We start from the raw sequence: 20379 nt of genomic DNA, 5'->3' as shown, positions 1-20379 counted from the left end.
TCCTTGGCGGAGGTAAATATTGTGAGTAAATAAAGTTACATTTACATTAGCTGAGTGACGAAGTGCAGTAATCCGTTTAATCTCATCAGCTAAAGTGGGTCAACCTCATTGATTAGGCGTATGCTTATTGGGGGAGATTAACTTAAATTTCGCTCTCCTATTGGCTGACGCAAAACGCACCGGTTGATTGACAGCATTATTGGACCTATCAGCGCGGCGTCTCGTCGCTCTGGGCGTGGTAACTCGGGCTTCGTTCTTCTTGACTTTTCCGTCCATTTCACTTCGTCGTCACAACCACCATCCTTTTTAACCAGGACAACATGGCTACTACAGCGAGCCGTTACTATAACGAAGACGGCAGGGCTACGAAAAGGCAGAAGACCGACGGAATGGCCACGGTGAGTAGTATGGGAGTCGCATTAGCAAGTGTTAACCCACACGATAAGCATACGGGGTTTATTCACCAATTTCGGGCTTAATTTAATTCATTCAAACGCGCGGTGGAAAAATGTGTCGAAGCGATGCGCCTCGTTAAATCAATGCACGCGAACGATTTGTGGAGCTAATCGCCTCTTTTCGCGAACGGTTCTTATTAAACGTGAAATGTCAAACATACACGCATCTTTAAACATAAGTTGTACCTATATCTGAGCTGTACTGGGCGGTTTGAGTTGTTTGAGGGCGGTTTCCCCGGCTGGGCCTCACCTCAACCGGCTTTGTTCAAGTACCGGTTATGTTAGCAACATGCTAGCCAGAAGCTAATCAGATAACGGCAACGCTAGTCACCGTCCGTTATCAGCCGTGCTGTCAAATATACGGCTCTCCTTACGACAGTTTATCTTAACTGTAAACGCAAAACATCCAGCGTTCATTAATAAATTAAATAATGAGTTTCTAACCTATCAAAACCTAGCTACTCATCACTGTAATTAAGTTGTTCCCTCTTCCCCTCCATTTGCTAGCACTTTTAAGCTAATTTCTGCACTAATTTGTAGCTTTAGCTTCCTTCTGTAAACCGTATGTAAAGCTAACAAAAGTATTTCTGGCTGTATATGTATAGTCCTTGGACAGTTATTTGAATGTTGCATCCATTCACGACTATTTCCACTTACCACATTTTTAATGTGCAGATTGGCATGCTAGTTTAACAGCAAAAACAGTTTAGACCTAGCAGTTCACTATTATTCGCAGGATTGTGGCTCGATAAAGTCGCAAGTCGTCTCCTACTGCTAAGATAACATAAGACTATACAGGTTTGTTTGACACATTCATAGTTGCACATCGTGCAGTGCAATGAAATTTATTTTTGTACCTGTAGTCATTAGTAAAATGGAAAATGACAATGCAGTAGTCAATATACGGATGTATAATCTAGTTTGTACAAACAATTTACAGTGTTACAGATGTGGATAAAGTGCGTGTGTAGTGTATTTGTCGTTTACAATGTATTTTCCTAGGTGACATACAAAGCATTTTCAATATTCAGTAAAGGTATTGCAGGAAATATTTATTACACATGGAAATTTGATATGATCCATACAAAGTCAAGCTTTTCTTAGCGTAAAAACCCAACTGTGTTTTATCTACCTGTATACACTCTGTTAGACCAGGAAGATTTTTTTGTGGGTATGAACTAATACAGCTATTTACTGCACAGTTTTTGGTTTTGCACAATCTAAACCTTCCCCAAACTAAGAGAAAACTCTGAAAATGCTTTAAGAAATTGTAAAAAGAGGAAGGGAAAAACCAACAGATTATTTTTATAAAGATGTGGCAAAATACACTGATTGTAAGAGAAGTAAATGTTCACAACAAATGCCTGTTTTTATTTTCTTCAACAAAGGGATATGAAGACCCACACAAGACCCTTCCATCTGTGGTGGTGCACGTTCGTGGGCTGGTCGATGGCGTGACAGAGGCTGATCTGGTGGAGGCATTGCAAGAATTTGGAGCTATCAGGTATAGAGAGGCAGCACAATAGATCATTTAGATAAGTGCTCTTTCTACAGGGGAAGCATTTAATTTGAATGAAAGTCAATATTGGTCATTGACGTCGCCAAAACTGCCTCTAACCTGCTTCCTGCAGCTATGTTGTGGTGATGCCTAAGAAGCGCCAAGCCCTCGTGGAGTACGAAGACATGAATGGTTCCTCCACTGCCGTAACCTATGCTGCAGACAACCAAGTGTACATCGCAGGCCACCCAGCCTTTATTAACTACTCCACTAGCCAGAAGATCTCAAGGCCAGGAGACTCCGATGACTCAAGAAGTGTTAACAATGTTCTTCTTCTCACCATCATGAACCCCATTTACCCCATCACCACGGTAAATGCACATTTCTGTTCTTCTGCTTATCTACAACCTATGTAGTTGTATCTACATTAGCATCTCTGTCTGCATATTTATTACAGCTCTTCTTGCACTACTGAATCAAATTACAGATAGAGATGTCTAGTGTAAAGATTTAATGTAAGGGTTGCTGCATGTTATATGTTGCATCATTGTTGCTATTATGTTAAATAAACATTTCAACTTGTGGTGAATTGGGTTAATTTTACGTTATAAAACTGCATAGAGTAGAAAAACGCTAGGGTGATGAAACAGCTTTAATGACTTTGGTAAATCGATTTATATGTTGTTAAAAATGCAAATGACCCCACAAAAAATCAGATTAAAGATAGGCACTGAAATTATATATACATATTTTTGATTAAAATGGAAAATTCTCAAACTATAGTTGATTGTATTTAGGTATCAGTATCAAAATGTTTTAAAGTAAAGCCCCAAAGTCACCTTGAACCTGAGATGCACAGTAGAAGGAACAAAACCAAAGAAGGATCCACAGCTACATTAACAATAATACACACTTCACTGATTGCATTTCTTGCTCCATTTTTCAATTGTTGTGGTATTGGTTATGCTTGAGTGCTCTTGGTGTACATGGGTAACTTTGTCTGCCATTACAGGATGTTCTTTACACCATCTGCAACAACTGTGGCCCAGTCCAGAGAATCGTCATCTTCAGGAAGAATGGCGTCCAGGCCATGGTTGAATATCCTTCAACGTGTTGTCCGACATTTAGATTCCAGGGTTCTGTCTGCTAGAACATTACCTAATATGAGCTGTTATATTTTCACTTGATTATCTGTAACTGGTGCCCATCATGCCAGAAGTATGTTTACTGTTGAAGTGCTGACTCAACAGATGCAGATAAACCAGTTGGACACTACCCTCCTGTGAACGTAGGCATGATTACACCTTCTAGATGTAATGAATGAACAGTGTATGGCTTCTGATTAACTGCCTCTTGTCCTTAACCTGTCATTACATTTGACTCTGTGCAAAGCGCTCAGCGAGCCAAGGCGTCCCTCAACGGAGCAGACATCTACTCTGGGTGCTGCACACTCAAGATTGAGTATGCCAAGGTAAAACACTGGCAAACGTAACACAGCCATTGTTCATAGCAGGTGTGTGAGGAATACCTTAAAACCAGCTCTTAGCAAAGTTAAAATTAGTGCCTGAACGCTGTTGTGTACACTTACTGATTGGTGCCAGTAAATGCCTTCATTTTATAGATGAGCTACAAATATGTGAAAGACCTGTTCATAGTTGTTGTTTTTTTTAGTTTCTTGGTGGAGTATTTAGAATTGGCTGCTATCAGTGAAGTTGTGTAAATACACCTCAGTTATAATGTCATCCAGCCATATAGAGTCTAAGTGACATTCAGTACCACCAAGTTCAATTATCCTTCAGATACAAATATTAGTCACACACTGGTGGTAGTTTTTATGGGGTTATAGATTTGCATCACTTTGTTTTAAATTGTGTGAAATTACTTGGTATGTTTATTTAGACTTTCATATTTCCATGTTTCTTAGTCTCTCATATCTAGACCGCCTGGCAATGTCTCATTCTGGAGTGCTAATAGAGGTTATCTGGATTGTTCAGTTAGTTCTTTGGATGCCCTTAGTCTTGTATGAACAGAACAGAACACCAAATAGCTGGCGTAGCACCTACCTGTTCTGTAGGGAGCGTAAACATTCAAGGGGGCATTTTATTATTGGTTGTTTAATTAGCAGATGTCCTTGAGTGATGGGTCTTATAATTTTTATCTTCCAGGATATTACAAACTCTAAAATACCAGTAAGGATGCCTTCAAAATGACAGTTTGAGCACATGCGTTTATAGGTGACGTGTCGCACAAAACATAGTGACTTAATGTTGATTAACAGGAGGAAACTCGTGCTTGCAGCGCTGGTTCCAAAAGTGTTGTGACAAATGCCTCATGAAAGACTAGTCAGTGTTATGGGTGAAGTATGTTGTGGTGATCAGTTTCGATCATCAGGTAAAACTGCAGGTTACCATTTGTCTTTATGGAGTTCTAGATCTAAAGGTTAATGTAAGTCAAAAGACGCAAAGTGGTTTCAATTAGGTTACAATTGAATAACAATGGAACATATTGTTTTTGTTATGCAACAGTTGTCAAGCACAGAGTGCAAGGCTTTTAAAAGAATAAATAAAATGCATCGACAGAATACTAACAATATTAAAAGGTGGCATTAAAATTTATAATGTTGGAGCTTGTTCCTTGTGGTCTTATTGTTAAGCTATAGTTATAATCTGCCCCTCTTAAATCAGACTTTCACAGAGAACATTTTAGCCCACGTCGTGATTCCTGCCAAACTCTTGTTTCTAGTAAACTGTATCAACCCTGATACAACCTCTACACAGCATGTTCATATGCTTCATCCAACTGTATCATCACAGAAATACAATTAACCGTCCCATAACAGAAATGAAGCCATGTGTATCCAGGCTATAACTGTGTTGCTACCAGAAACACTTCCTGAGATTGTTGGTTTAGGTCTTTCCCTTTCATCACATCATTTTTCATGTTTTTCTTGCTCTGTGAATCCTCCCTGTTCTGTGTGTTTCATGTTAGTGTTCCTCTGTCAGTCACCATATTGTCTGACTCGATGAGATATTTACTTATATTCAGCAGTAAATGTTTACATAGGTTAAGACCTGGTGCTGAGCCATGGTATGTTTGTAGCACAGTATCAAAAAATGTAGTTTCATTTGATACCACATTTCAGTGTTTTTGTACATTCTTCTATTATTTGAGCAAAGAACCTCAAGGAGTGATTATGATTTATTTTTAGTTGAAACGAGATGAAAAAAGCAATAACTATGAAAAATAAAAGTAAAGATTTGTACCAATATAATAGTTCTATTTGAAATGAAAATTAGTATAAATATACTTGGCGCCATTTAAAATGCACGGTCAAAACATGTGGTGCAGTGTCCAGAAAATGATTTGCTCAGGTGCCTTATTCTGTATATGTTGGTCACAAGATGAGTAACACAGTTAACGGCTGTATTTTTTTCATTCCCAACGCACGCAACGTCAGCTCAAAATGCCATGACTTACGATACAACAGATAGAACATAACATTGGTATGTTACAAGCAGATCTGAGCCGTGTGAAGTCGCTTGCCGTCTGTGCTGTTATCGCAGTACAATCAGTCGTCTGAGTACCAGATCAAGTTGGATTCCTCAGGACAGTTCCATGCGTTGTCGCTGCACTGCTTGTTTGGAAGCCAGAGGTGGACACACCCGATATTGAATGACACTTTCAATTTCTGAGTACCTGTATTCAGGCAGAATAAATGTGTTAAGTTGATCACAATTTGTCCACAGTTCATTCTCTAATGACCAGTGCTTCCCTCTTTAATATGAAGGTAACCCAAACCAATTAATTTAATATATCTCCAAATATACATATTCTGACCTGTGCGTTTTTAATGGTGCCAAGTTTAGAAACGCTGTGTAAGAACTGGAGTCAAAGCCCTAGGCATCTGTGTTCTATGACTGTAACGGCCACTGTTTGTTCAGCTGCTGAGTTACTGACTGCTGTGTGTGTTTTTAATGTTGAAATTGTGTTTTTCAGCCCACGCGCCTCAATGTGTTCAAGAACGACCAGGACACCTGGGATTACACAAACCCCAACCTGGGAGGCCCAGGTAAAACCTCAAACACCAGAAAAACCGGACATACACTTTGTCAGCACCACATCCTGATACTGATCCTATCTGCTACTGTGAGGGGGTTTGAGCCAGTGGCCTGCTGGGAAGATAAAGACCCTTCACTCATAATGCCTCAAATGGATAATTCTCTTACATAATAAATGTTTCCTTTTTAATAGAAATAATTTTACAGTGGCATTATGACTGAAGTGTTGCTTTATGGCTTGCTCTAACACTTTTCTTATACATGATGATCAGAGTTGATATGCAGCAGATTTAGTAAAACTGAGAAACCATGAAGACGCTATTCACATTTAGAAGCTCATAACCATTCCAGAACATTGTATTGTGTAAGTTGGCGGGCAGCTTTAGACCAGAGGTGCTGATATAAACATCTGATTTGATTGAAACATGTGTAAAGGGTCTCTGAGGTGTGGTTGGAATGGCAGGAATGGTTTTACTGACATGCCACCATCTGCATTTTCCCAGACAATGGTGTTCACTGTCATTATCTAATTACAGGAGGAAATGGGCTGAAAATTGTTTGTGGGTTGTGTGTCTTGAGGGTAGCATTTTTGCACTTTTAAATATGCAGCTTTTCTGGTTTTAACGGACAAATGGTGGAAGTTATGTTGTGTATCTCTTTCTGGCAACACGTCTGAGTTCCAGTCACAGACACGGAAATGATTCTTATTTCACGTTGAGCATATTTTGTTTCTTAGGAGCATATCGGTATTTGTGGTCCCACTGTTATGGAATGTGGTTGTTTTGTTACAGTTTGATAAAAAGCTATTCAGCAGATTAAGTACATGCTGAGTCTTAGGTCCCATTATCTGTCATCGCTGTTGGTTCTCAATCTTTGGACTTAACTTCAGTCCACATCACAGCAGATGCACCTCAACAGGAAAATGGGAAAGGGCTGTTGTGTAGCTGCACATATATTTTAGTATCACGCTGTATAATGTACCTTTAAGTATATGAGTGATGTTAAATACACCCTGGTGCCTACCTGATGGGTGTCTAAACCATTTAGTTAATGTTAATGTAAGCATTATGAAATGAGCTCTATTGCTACAGCTTTTTTAGCTGCGTCACTATCGGCTGCATCTATTTTATTGTCGTTGTCCAGTTTCTTGACCAGTTAATTGGTTTAGCAAATTATCTGTTCCAATAGGACATTTTGGAAACTATTGGCATCAGCAGAACTTGGCTCTGATGGTCATTCTTCTCAAAAACAAATCACTGAAAATGCCTCAAAAAATGATAATTGGAGCTACAGCTGTCTAGTTTGTTTTATGCATCAAATAAAGTAAAATGGTTAATGTCCAGTACTTTCAGCTTAATCCCATGTTGTATTTTTCCTTCTAAGAAATCATTTGTTATATCAGCCTTTTATTGGTCAACCCAAAGTAGCTTATGTTTTTCAGAATAGTGTGTTTCTCAGGTGGGTTTTCTCTGGGAATGTGGATGCTGTAGTTGCTATGATGGATTTTCAAAGACTATTGTTGTATTTTAACTCCACTATTAATTTTAATTATTTGCCATGACCACATTCCTTTTCAGTCCTGAAGTCATTGGTGTGATTTGGTAGTTGTTAAATATTTTGGCATATTTAATATCATTCTCTTAAAGCCTTGGTTGATAAGTGGGTGACATACAGTCCACATAGATTTAGACCGTTTCGTCCTCGCGGGATTTTTAAGTAGAAGTTCTTGTTTCTTTTTGTGTGACTTTTTTGGTGGTTTAAAAAAACATTACTTTTTTTTTTTTACATGGGCACAGACTGCAGACACATCATGCTATTAGTTATTATGTGTTATTATGTGTTACATTTATCACTGTAGTGTGATTTATTGTCAGTCATAGAGTTCTCTTGAGTGCCGACTGTTGTTGAGGGAAGGAGGGCTCATTGTTATCTGATGAACTCTCAGAATGACATATTGCCTTCACATATTTTAGTTATGAATACAGAGACGTTGTTTGCAAAGCTGTCGTTATTGACATTGCTGTCTGTTCCCGCCTTTCCGACCACACCTGTGAGGGTTTTTAAAAAAAAAAAAAATTTTTCCATGTCCAGTCAGCATATACTACACATGCATCTTTTACTTGACATGTGGTCACTGAAAACACATTTCCTTGTCATCGAGGCTGATTCTGGTCTTTTCCACTGTCCTTTTACCTCCAGTGTTGAACTAAACCGGCAATCAGCCAGCCGTGAAGTTAAGGCTGGTATTTGTGGTTCCTCAAAGGGGGGGTAAGAGGGTTAATGTGCTATTCTACTCAAGTTTGGCAGAGTAAAGATAAACAGCCCTGACTGTGCCAGATGCCAGAGTGTAGGGCTGCACAATAATGACACACTGCACTGTTTTGTTTTGGGGTTTTGTTTTTTTTCTGTGTATATATACATGACAGGAAAAACACAAATGTAGGGATTTACTCTTAATAGTGAATACACAGATAATATCAACTTAAATGGAAATAAACATTACTGAGTGTTATCCTCTCTGGAGATTTATTGCTGAATAGAGTTGGCGTGAACATACCAAACACATACGCAGGTGCATGCTCTGATTCCCTGAAGACACTGGACAATATCACCTTTTCTGTCGCTGAAACATCCTGCGACGTGACTATCTGCACCTGTGCACACCTTGATGACAATGATAGATTGTGCAGCCCTATCACGGTGTAAGCTGAGAGGTGAGAACGGAGGCATGGACCAGTATCAGTGAACAGGATATACTATATGATGAATTCCTCACCTCTGCTCCTGGTGAATCTGGTTCATCTCAAAAACATGCAGAGGAATTTGTTGCTGTGTGAGGGAGGCAGAGGCAGATACTGACAATGCTGATAACACCACCACTCAGTATCCACCACAAAAGAACCCCCCCACCCCACCCCCCAAGTCCCCACAGATACAAGGGGATTAAACTGCAAGACACCACCCCCGTCACCACGATGATGTAGGACTGATAAAGTCACTCATTCCTTCATCTGTGCATTCCAACACCAGAGCCATGAAGACAACGCACACTGCTAGACAACGGGGAGGTTTTGGGCACTGAGCTACACTCGGTCCCTCCCTCTCTCCCCTTCCTTCATCCTTTCTTATCCAATACCAGCGACTGACACATGGAGACTGACACCAGCGAGGACACAACATCCACCCAAACAGAAGTAGTGACAGACATCTCTCAGTAGAGCAAACCAACCGTACTCATAACTAACCGGTCGGCCGAGCTCACATTTTCTGTAAAAGTGGCGGTACTGTACTTCCTGTACTGTCTGGGGCTGCTTGTTTGACATCAACAACAACAGAACACTCCAGAAAACACACTTGCCGACACTCGCCGACGCTGTACCAACTGATCCAATAGATGTCTCACATCCCTGAACTCCGTCACACTGGAGTCACCACAAGACAACTGATGAAGACAAGACACTGCTGACAACACCATCAAGCACACTCAGTCCAGTTAGGCCCACTTTGTGTGGTTTTTTTTTTTTATCCCTTTAATGTGTTACCTCTCACATGGAATTCAGCTTTTTCTCTTGCTATTTCTCTTCATCTCATCTCTCCCTCCCTCTGACTTTCTTACTACATGCATCCCTGTTTAGCTAGCCCTTATTTGAGTGCAGCTCTCTTTCTAAGTATTTTAAAGTCTCTAGAACCTGTGTAACGCCTTCCATGTGATGCAGGTTTGGCAATTTGCGGCTAAGAGGAGCCAGCATCCCAACTGAAATGTGCTCTATGGCAGCCTCAAGGCCTACCAGTGGGCGCTAAAGGGGACTTTTCCAAAATGGAACAAAAAGGATGGAAACGGCAGCCAAACGGCCACCCAACCCACCCAATGGGCCTTTCAACTTGATAAAACCAGGAATCGATCCTGAGGTGGAGAGTTGTTTCCCCAAAAGAGGAAATGGATAAGAGTATGGGATGAAATGAATTGAGTGGAGAGTGGTGGAACTGCTGCAGCAAATGTCTTCTCCTACTGTTTGTAAGAATGCAGTAAGTAAATTGAGAACCCTCCTCTGGGAACATAACCGCACAGCACTACATGACCCAAGTCCCAGCACCCAACATCGCCACACAAGACTGACACGACTCAATGTTTTTCCCCATACAGGCTGTATCTTTCTCTTTCTGGAGGCGGGTGATGGTTGCGGTTCTGTTGAAGCCTGCATTTCTAATGTCACCTAACCCTACTGTTATGTCTCTTCGCTTTGTCTCATCACTGTCGGCAGTTTACAGCCAACAGGGGTTAAATCATGTCTCAAATCTGGTGGAAGGAGGGGTGTAAAACTTCTCTCACCCTTTGTGTCAGTGGGATGTGTTTGACCAATGATGAGCCCTGTTTATTATAAGGTGTCTCAAACCTATGAGGCCTGGGAGGATTTTCATCAACCAGCCGCCATGGCTGCACTGCCCAAAACCATTTAACTGCTTAAAGGTGTAATTTGTGATATTTATACTTTAAAACATTACAAAATAAGATAAAATTAGTCTGACAATAATTATTTTAGTTATTTATTAAAGTTAATTATAATGATTATTAGATGTTCTGCCAAAGACTAGTGTATTGTGTTGCAGTGATGTAGAGCACTTGGCATGTTAACTAGACAGTATAAAAGAGATGGACATGACTGTTGTTTCTAGATGGCCTTGAGTCAGCGTCTTGGCTGTCGGCAAGCTTGGTTTTAGAGTCAGACGTGAACACATGTAGAAGAGGGTGGAATAAAAGGTGATGGGTGAGCTAATGCTACCGTTTAGAGTCAAACTGTGAACTTCATGAAAACATTTGTGAGAGAATTTTGTCTCTTAATAGGGCATCCATCTGGCGGTTTTATTCAATAACCAGAAACTTTGAAAGGTCAACTTGAAAAGCAAGTGGTAAATGAAAGTCCGTCACAGAGATTTAAGCTTCTACTAATCCCAAAATGTAGTTCATGGAGCTGGAATCTACAAAAAGACAGCAATGAGAGTCCAAATAAAGCAAATGAGACCGCATAACCCCTGGGGTATAATGTATATGTTACTCACCTTTTATGCTATCCAACAAACTCCACTCCATCCTGTACATTAAACCAGTGTGTAACACTAGGGGGAGTAGTGAGTCACTATGGCATCTAGTCTGCCCATTGGATAAACTGGAGTGATTTTTTTTTTTTTTTTTTTTAAATACTGATTAGATCTTTTACTATGTGGCTGTAATTGTTGCATTAGCTTCGATAACATGGTGTTATTTGCCAATACCACCAGTGTCCTAATAAGCAAGTAATGATTAGCATCTATAGCCTGGTCTGTTTGCATTCTTTAGAATGCAAAATCTCAAAATGTTCTAAAAATGTTAAAAAACTAGCGGCTTTAAACGCAAAATAAAAACTGTAATTTAACCTTACCAAACACAGAAGTTGCTGCTTTACTTCTGCCTCGAACAGTTGCTTTAGTTTGTTGTTGGATCTGCACTAATGCAAATACCAAAATCACACAAACGGTTCGCAGCAGGAGTAAACCAGGAGTTTCTGAGCCTCAGGATTTCAGTTTCTTGTCAGTGAACCTGTGTTGACTTAAACTGATTCTGACTGCCAGCTCCACCACAAATTATACCTTTAAGCTGATTGGTTTCCTGTAATGATACCAAGATACCAAACCAATTTCATTTTCAGAGTTCATTTCCCTACATTTCTCCCAAATGAGCATTAAACTGGGGCCATTTGATATTTGCCCAGGAAAACTGTACCTTTGATTCTTTTAACGTGGCTTCCATTCTGATTGTGTATGATTATTGTGTACCTGTACAGATGGTGATGCAGATGGCAATGGGAGCAATGCAGGTGTGTCTGAGCGTACAAACTATTTTTAAATTTAGCCATTTGTGATAATTAGGCAGAGTGAGTTTGTTTGATATCCTTACCCGCCCCCCCCCCCCCCGCCCCCCCACGTCCTTGATCATCAGCGTCCACCTCATGTTTACCCACCCTCCCCACCCCCCTTTCCACTTTGGTCCCACTGTGGATGTTTTTCAGATTGAATGGGCTTGATTTTTGGGGTAGTGTTCTTGGAATCTAATGCAGGTCTCGCCATCTGTTACATGACTCCTTTCCCATTTTCCTCCACCAATTATATAATGTATAGAACACCAGTCACTACTGTAGCTGGTTTTATATAATCTGCCTGGAGTGTAATGTGGGGGCAGGATTGTATAGGTTTATCGTACTCATAGGCAAAATGATTATTTTATATGCATGTATCTGTCTCCTGTACTAATTAAATTTTAATACTTAAATGTTTTTAGTAGTATTTTTACTGGTGTTTGTGTGTGTGTGTATTCAGGCAGGTGTTGTCATTAAAAAGTCAGTTTTTGGTTTTGACTCGGGTAATGCATCTGTCAGCTGTTATAAATGTGAATTGAATGCTCATCCCATTGTCATGCAGAAACTGCAGCCCCTTTCATTCTGGTCTCCTACTGTTATATTTATCTGCAATTCTTTCTCTCCTCCTCTGCTTCTCCTCGTCTTTTGTCTTCATGTTCTCACAGAAGATGTGAACGCCAACCCCAACAAGCGCCAGAGGCAGCCCGCCCTGCTGGGCGACCACCCGGCTGAGTATGGTAAGACTACGGGAACCCAATGTACAGTAACGCTATAATGATCATTTATGGTCTTTTTTTAATATAAATATATTGCAGAAGGTTTACATTATCTAATTCTCTAAATTAGAGAAAATCTCCAGTTGAGGCTTAATAGTTGGTTAAAGGCCAATGTAGTAACTCCATTAATCTTTGATTATATGAGAAATTGGATGACTATTGAACTGTCTGTCTAAACCAAAGTAACAAAAACATCTGAATTACTGAAGATTCAAGTAATTAATCAGTAAACGTCAATCTTAACGAACTATGAACATTATCTTTTGAGCCAATACATGTAACTGAAAGTCAGACTTTTTCTGTTAAGAAATGTATTAACCATCAACACTGGAGTCAAACTGGCTTCATGGTAGTGTAATATTTTTTTTCATTATTGTATGGTTACAATCACAAAGTGATCAGTCAGATATCAAATTTTCCAAAGGAATGTCTGGAATATTTGTTGAGAAATAAGAGAGTGAAGGAAATGGAATTGGAGTAGCTGAGAGCGTCCTTCATTATGTAATTTAATCAACAAAAGCTGTTTGTTCCAAAGGCACAGCATGAGCTATTGTTACCAGTTTATCACAGCACAAAGACAAATGTGTCAAGAAAAGCTTCTGTCTTGGAATTATTACTGCGGTTTCTTCATGGTATTCTGTATTTACTCAGCCTCAAATGTTAAACTACCTAACATAAAAGTAAATTATAACTTGTATTTCTCAAATGCATGTTGGAGCTCCTTTCTGTTTTCCTCTGATAATTCCTAAAACATGTCACAGAAGTGGTCTATCCCTCTGGTGTTTTTAGTATCAGTAACATATCCCACACAGAGACGTCCCAGGTATGAAAAGATGACAGATGAAACAGAAGTCGGAGTGGACGTGGAACTTGAAAGTGAAGGGTCAGCTTTTCAGTATTTGCTTTTCTCCACATCATTCTGTAGGAGGTGGTTACCATGGTTACGATGAAAGCTACGGCTCCCCACCCTATGAAGGTCGACGCATCGGTCCACCAATGAGAGGGCGTGGAGGCAGAAGCTACGGGCCTGGGTACGGACCTCCTCCCCCTCCTCCTGGTGAGTACGGTGCCCACGCCGACTCTCCCGTCGTCATGGTGTACGGACTGGAACCTGTGAAGATGAATGCGGACCGCGTCTTCAACATCTTCTGTCTCTATGGAAACGTGGAGCGGGTCAGTACCGGACGGTGACGTCTGTTTTACTGTCGGCTTTTTCTAAATTGATCTTTGTTACTTGTTCCTGTATTTCATTGTCCTGCATTAGTTTCTCTGTAAAACGAGGATGTTAAATGATGTTTAAACACCTCAGGAGGGCGGCGCCCTCACAGATGAGTAACGAACCTCCATTAATGTCATCTCTCAAATCAGTAAACGTGAGAAAAGCGGCTCTTTGAACAGACGTCTTTTATTATGTGAAAGTGACATTAGTCTGGAAATCTCAAAGAATGTGTGTGAAGTAATGACTGCTGCCTCTGAGTGACACCTGCTGTCTGTCACGGTGCAGGTGAAGTTCATGAAGAGTAAACCCGGAGCAGCGATGGTGGAGATGGGAGACTGCTACGCTGTGGACCGAGCCATCACTCACCTCAACAACAACTTCCTGTTTGGCCAGAAGCTCAACGTTTGGTATGTTGACCCACAACCATTCCAGAGGAGACGAGCTGTAGAACGTAAAGAAAAGTGTGATAGTACAGATGGCAGATACTGTTTCAGATAAAGTGTTACTGTGCAGTATCTGTAAACACACACACCCACCAACACTGATGGGAGCTGTTATTAACCTACTGTGGAATCCTCAATCACACTGTGCTCCAGTTTGACCTGGGGCTGTGTATCAGAACAGGTTCAACATACCCATGTCTTTAATTTCCTCGACCTGATGCAGGGTAACGACCAGTCGCACTAAGATGAGGTGAGCCCGGTTTTCAGAATCCAGTTGAGAGCAGATCAGGTTATGTGTCTGACATGACATGACAAAGGCACACATGGACAGGTTCAGACAAACATTTCAAGAGAACTAACTGTAATCATGAACAAATTCAACAACTAGTGAATCATTTAATAATTGAACATAGGCTTAAAGCAACAGATGGTCAACTGTGAATATAGTTAATCTTATTAATATCACATCATTAATGCACGACTCTGACTGTAACTGTTTTCATGTATTTCACAAAGTTAATATTACGGTAATTTCAGCCTTATTCTTTTAGCTGTGAGTCGACCTGTGCAGTGTGGCTGAAAAATCTGAACTTTTCAGTCTTAAGGACTTTATTCAGAACATTCGTTATAGTTAAAAAATAGAAATGGTTATGATTTATATAAAGAACAAAGTGGAGACAATGAATTAAAACAAATAAGTTGGATTTTCTTTCTATTCAAGGTCTCCAGAAGTGCCTCGTCTCATTTTAAGAATTAATCATTTTTGACATTTATTTAAATATCCTCAGTCTAATTACCTTAGGAAATTATCATCCATAGCTGTTAAATGATCTGGGTTCAGTTAAAGGTAAACAAAGACAGACATTTTATCTTCAAATATTTGAACGTGAACAAGTCAGAGGCTCTGGATGTTTAATCAGTCTGTTAATAAACCATGTTTAAACCATTGATTATCAAATCTGAAGCCAAAGGATCCAGGTTTTTTAACGATTTGTTTCACTATGTTGAATGTGATCTGGTCCAGACCTGGTTTTGTGTTCAGTCTTGGTCCCACAGTGAATGCTGACCCTCAGTAACCCCCCCCAACCTGCTTCATGGTCCAGACCCCCAGTATCTCCCCTGCTGACCCTCTATCCGTCCTCCCACAGTGTGTCCAAGCAGCAGGCCATTGTCCCCGGTCAGTGCTACGAACTGGACGACGGCACGAGCAGCTTCAAGGACTTCCACGGCTCCAGGAACAACCGCTTCACCTCCCCGGAACAGGCCGCCAAGAACCGGATCCAGCACCCAAGCAACGTGTTGCACTTCTTCAACGCCCAGCCAGATGTCACGACAGAGGTCTTCACCCAGGTCTGTGGGAAAAAAAACATACATGTGAATGTGGAATTGGAGGAAATATTACATGGTCTCAAGGGTCCTACTGGGGTGAACTTTTATTTTTTATCTTTTATCACAGTCATCCTTTTATTGACCCTTCTATGTCTTTATTGGTGAAACTTTTATTGTATTAAGTCTATAGTCGACTCATGTCTTGGTTTACTGTGTTTTTGAGAAATGTCAAAAGGATGTTATCATCGTCATCATCATCAGTTTGTAAAAAGGCTGAATACGACTATCCAAACAGACGATGAAATGTTAGTGAACATGTAGAAATACTGTGGTTTTTGATTCTAGTTCCTTTATGACCAACGTTGTAATTGTTTCATGTTTTAAACTTTGTCAGATTCAAATATCGTTGTGTTCTTTTCAGATCTGTGAGGAGATCGGTGTCAAAGCCCCAGTCAACGTCAAGATGTTCACTGGAAAAAGTAAGAATCTTCTTTAACGAACATTAAAGACCATGATGTGAGTGTGTGCTGTGTTTGACCCCCGATGACCTCTGACCTCCAGGTGGCGCAGCTCCCAGTGACCGCAGCGCCTCCGGCCTCCTGGAGTGGGAGTCCATCAACGACGCCATGGAGGCCCTGGCCATGATGAACCACTACCAGATGAAAAACGCAGGTACGTACGAACCCAACGGAGGCGTCTGATTGGCTGAGCTGGATGGCACACACATGAAACAGTTACAGCTTAAAATGTTCATTTTCTTATCTTTTCACATTAGTTTAATTTTTTCCAGTGTTAATCTTATTTTTTATTTTAAATATTTAAGTTAATTTAAGTCAATTTGTGAAAAATGGACCTTTAAAGATGGAGAACATATTTGCAATTGAAAATAAAATCCTTTAAATTATAAAAGAAACCAAATAAAGATGAATATTAACAATTAAATAAGGGTTTGCAAATTATTTTTTAGAATTGAGCCAAATGTATATTTTATTTAAACCTAAAACTCTTCATGTATTTTATGTCGAATATACATTGTTGTACTTCTCAAAGCAGAGCTGTGAACACAACTTGAAGTGATTATTATTTATTATCGTTAAACCTTTCGGCTCTGGTGTGGCTCCATATGAACTGTCTTTAAATGCACATGGTTGAATTGTTTTAGTCTAACTCACCTGTTCTGATTTGTCTGTTATTTTCGATGAATGTTCTATATTAAAGTATTAAATTTCTTTTTTTTTTGTTCCTTGTTGCAGCCGGTCCGTACCCGTACACCCTCAAGTTGTGCTTCTCGACCGTTCAACACGCCAACTGAACGCAGCCTCGTAGCGAAGGATGAAAAAGGTCCCATCATTCCCGTTTTCATACGTATTTAGACATGACTGCTCGTAAACGCACCCGGGGGTAAACTGGCTTAAACCATGTGACATAGGAACCCTGAAGTGCAAACATATTTGATATATTACATTTAAAGTTTTTACACGTCTGCTCCAGATGTCGAGTGTCAGTACTTGTGTGTTTCCAACTTTCAGTTGTCCTTTTTACGTTTTGTATTCTGCTTGTACGTAGCCTGACGTGGTGACGTTCGGAGGGAATGGGTTTTATGATCAGGTGGTTCAGCAGCAGACAACGTGCTTTTGTATGAGTTGTGTTTTTGAGACTTTTATTACAGCTCATATGTTTCCTTTTTGTTATTTTAATTGATGCCTGTTCAGTTGTGCATCTCCAGGTCTGACCTTCAGACGGAGAATGTTTTTGTTGTAAGAAAATAAAAATAAAAAAATTCAACTTAAAGCTGAGTCGGTCTGTTCTTCAACCAAACTCATTACTTTGATTCATCAATTTTTGCTTTTCTGACTGTGTAGTAAATGTATTTATACTTCATAATGAGTAGAAGTATTGCATTTAAACCATACTTTAAAATATAAATATTCACAAGTCATTTTGGAGAAAAAAACCCAAAAAGTTGAGTTTTGAAATTTTTACATTTTATTTCTGTAATTAATAGCTTAATGTTTTGGGGGAAATCATGGAATAAATAATAGATGCAATTTTTTTCCTTTTAAGATGAGCTTTACTACATGCAAAAAATATTTGAATTATAGTTCAATTTCAGTTTTATTTGTAAATTCCAGTTTCACAGGGCATTAAAGTATTTGTTGAATATAAACAGTTGCTGTTGCTAATTGATTAGTGTCCTGGGAATCCCCTGTCCTTAGATGCACCTCGGCTCAGAGAAACCCAATGGGAAAAGAGAAACCTTGGGGAGAACCACAGTGAAGGAGAAATCCACTCCCATGGACGGACAGACATCCATCTGCTAATGGGACCAATGAGTTCCTCTGCTATTTTCCAAGTGAAATGTTGGCAATAAAATCACATCAGCAGAATATGAGAAAACATCAGGATATTAAACCTAAAGCAGTAAAACTAGTGTTTTCTTGTGCTAATCCTGCTGCATAAGTCAACTCTGAATCATTTTAAACTTAACTTTCAACTGATTATTTTGAAACACTAAAAACAGCCAAATAGTGGATTTTTGTGACAAAACTTATGGAAATTTTTAGTATTTGGAGTAAAATGGTGAAACATCGAGTTGTCCTCAGGTTTATGGAGCCTCTGTTGTTTTTTTTTTCACGGATCTGAACCATACCTACATTCACATCTACAGGGTGGGGAAGCAAAATTTACAATATTTTGAGGCAGGGATTGAAAGACAGTGTATGACCAATTACTTTATTGAAAGTCATGAGAATTTATTTGCTACAAGAAAATGTACATAATAGAAAATGTTTTTATTCTATGTGTCCTCCTTTCTCAATAACTGCCTTCACACGCTTCCTGAAACTTGCGCAAGTGTTCCTCAAATATTGGGGTGACAACTTCTCCCATTCTTCTTTAATAGTATCTTCCAGACTTTCTGGTAAGTTTTGCTCATAGTCATTCTCTTCTTTCCATTATAAACAGTCTTTATGGACACTCCAACTATTTTTGAAATCTCCTTTGGTGTGACGAGTGCATTCAGCAAATCACACACTCTTTGACGTTTGCTTTCCTGATTACTCATATGGGCAAAAGTTTCTGAAAAGGTATGGATAATAGTGTTAGGTATGATTATGACATCAGTATATGTTTGGTTTCAAAACAACTGACGTAGTGCCTGCTGAGAAAAAACAACTAAATGTTCATTGTAAATTTTGCTTTCCCACCCTGTACATAATTATAATTTTTACTAAATTGTTTGGAGTAAAACAAGAACCTAAAATGAAGCACCAGATTCTGAACGGTGATGGGATTTAACTCTAGATCACTTGTGAAATTGGTGTAAAATGTGTGTGAACCCAGTAGATGTTCATTTCATTGCTGTTCATGTGTAACTTTCATCTCTTTGTTTGACTCCTCCATATTCAGAAAATAAATGTGACGTCTAAGTCCATAGACAAACCAGTTTAGTTTGGAACTTGTTTGTGTCTAGTGCAAACAGGTCACGTATGAAGGCGTCACCGTCACTAAGAAACAAATTAGACACACTGGAAAATAAAGGATCAGATCCAGGCCATTTCTTCCAGATAAACATAAGGCGACTGAGATAGTTTATCAGAAAAAAACATACTAAAGTCATTTCTAGAGCCTTTTTTTTTTTAACCTGTTGATTTCCCCACAACTGTCTTTTTGCATAAGAGTTCATCCACATGACCAAAGTACATGAAACATACTATGAAGTCAGATTATGATCATGTGTCTGATGATTATCTGGAGCTCTGGTGGCCTCTAGTGGACAAAAGAGCTCACTGCAGGATCCTACAGTTTAATAATGGGTTTGTCAACAAGTGGGTCATGACCTGAAAGTGGAGTTCATGGTTAAAAAATCAGTTTGAATCACTCAGCTAAGTAATGTCATCCTTTATGTAGACAGAGATGCTGGATACATAGGCAGAAGGCTAACCGTCACTATGGTAACAGCATTTGATTGACAGGTAAAAGGTCATACAAGTTTATGTTGATGTTTGCATGTGTTAAAGAAAAGAATATGACCCTGAGTGTGTTTAATAAAAGTGATTCAGATTCATGGATTCCACAAAACGCTCATCACAACAATATGAATGTTTGTTTTTATAAAAGGTTGTGTCGACTTCAATAATCATGAACAAAAGAGTCAAAATATGTCAATTGAGAAAATGGTTTGAATGGAATTAGTGTTTTTGAACAGTGAGAAAATGATAAATAATAACTAGGTTCACCTGAGTTTAATGTTTGATTAAAGGAAGTTTAGTTTAAACTATGATATAATTTAAGTGCGTGTAGAGTTGTTTTTTTTAAATTGTTTTATTTTTATAGTTATGAAACTTGATTAACATGCACTGAGGACATGATAAAACGTATTACATCTATCAGTAAAAAGTGAAAAATACAAAGTAATGTTTTAATGACTGAATATGATTTGATTAAACAATTCAAAAAGTATTTATATAAAAAATATTGATACACAGGGTGTCCCATAAGTCTCCATACATAGGAAAAATAAACGTTTCTTGACATAAACCATTTTTATTTATATAATATGCTCTATATGACTGCCATTTTGTCGGGAACACATTTCAATGCGTGTCCTCCACTGCTGAAGAACTATAAAGAAGAAATATAAAGAAATACATGTTAGAACCATATGTATTATGTCTCCTATGTATGGAGACTTATGGGACACCCTGTATT

General features: G+C 39.2%; 1 protein-coding gene across 4 annotated transcripts; it reads left to right on the top strand.

Moving 5' to 3' along the window:
* The first annotated feature begins 255 nt into the window (after window positions 1-255).
* On the top strand, window positions 256-17459 carry LOC115431072 (heterogeneous nuclear ribonucleoprotein L-like). Of its 4 annotated transcripts, none has more exons than XM_030151322.1 (14): window positions 256-398; window positions 1844-1959; window positions 2087-2324; window positions 2966-3051; window positions 3328-3424; window positions 5950-6022; window positions 11831-11863; window positions 12571-12639; window positions 13604-13851; window positions 14183-14304; window positions 15489-15690; window positions 16091-16148; window positions 16231-16341; window positions 16923-16981. In XM_030151322.1, exons 1-14 carry the CDS (start codon window positions 321-323, stop codon window positions 16979-16981), a joined length of 1590 nt encoding a protein of 529 aa, XP_030007182.1. In that variant the 5' UTR covers window positions 256-320. The 4 variants fall into 4 exon arrangements, with proteins under 4 accessions (XP_030007182.1, XP_030007184.1, XP_030007183.1 ...); XM_030151321.1 differs by having other exon boundaries at window positions 321-398; window positions 12568-12639; window positions 16923-17459; XM_030151324.1 differs by lacking the exon at window positions 11831-11863.
* Window positions 17460-20379: the final 2920 nt, after the last annotated feature.

Source organism: Sphaeramia orbicularis, chromosome 13 (genome assembly GCF_902148855.1).
Source record: "Sphaeramia orbicularis chromosome 13, fSphaOr1.1, whole genome shotgun sequence".
NCBI lineage: Eukaryota > Metazoa > Chordata > Actinopteri > Kurtiformes > Apogonidae > Sphaeramia > Sphaeramia orbicularis.
Note: the sequence above shows the minus strand (reverse complement) of the source record. Positions and strands in the feature narration are given on the sequence as shown.

Excerpts from the sequence above, each read along its gene's own strand:
- LOC115431072 (XM_030151321.1), top strand. The coding sequence starts at position 321 with ATGGCTACTACAGCGAGCCGTTACTATAACGAAGACGGCAGGGCTACG. Across the intron at positions 399-1,843 it reads AGACCGACGGAATGGCCACG|GGATATGAAGACCCACACAA; the intron begins GTGAGTAGTATG and ends TCTTCAACAAAG. Across the intron at positions 12,640-13,603 it reads CGACCACCCGGCTGAGTATG|GAGGTGGTTACCATGGTTAC; the intron begins GTAAGACTACGG and ends ATCATTCTGTAG.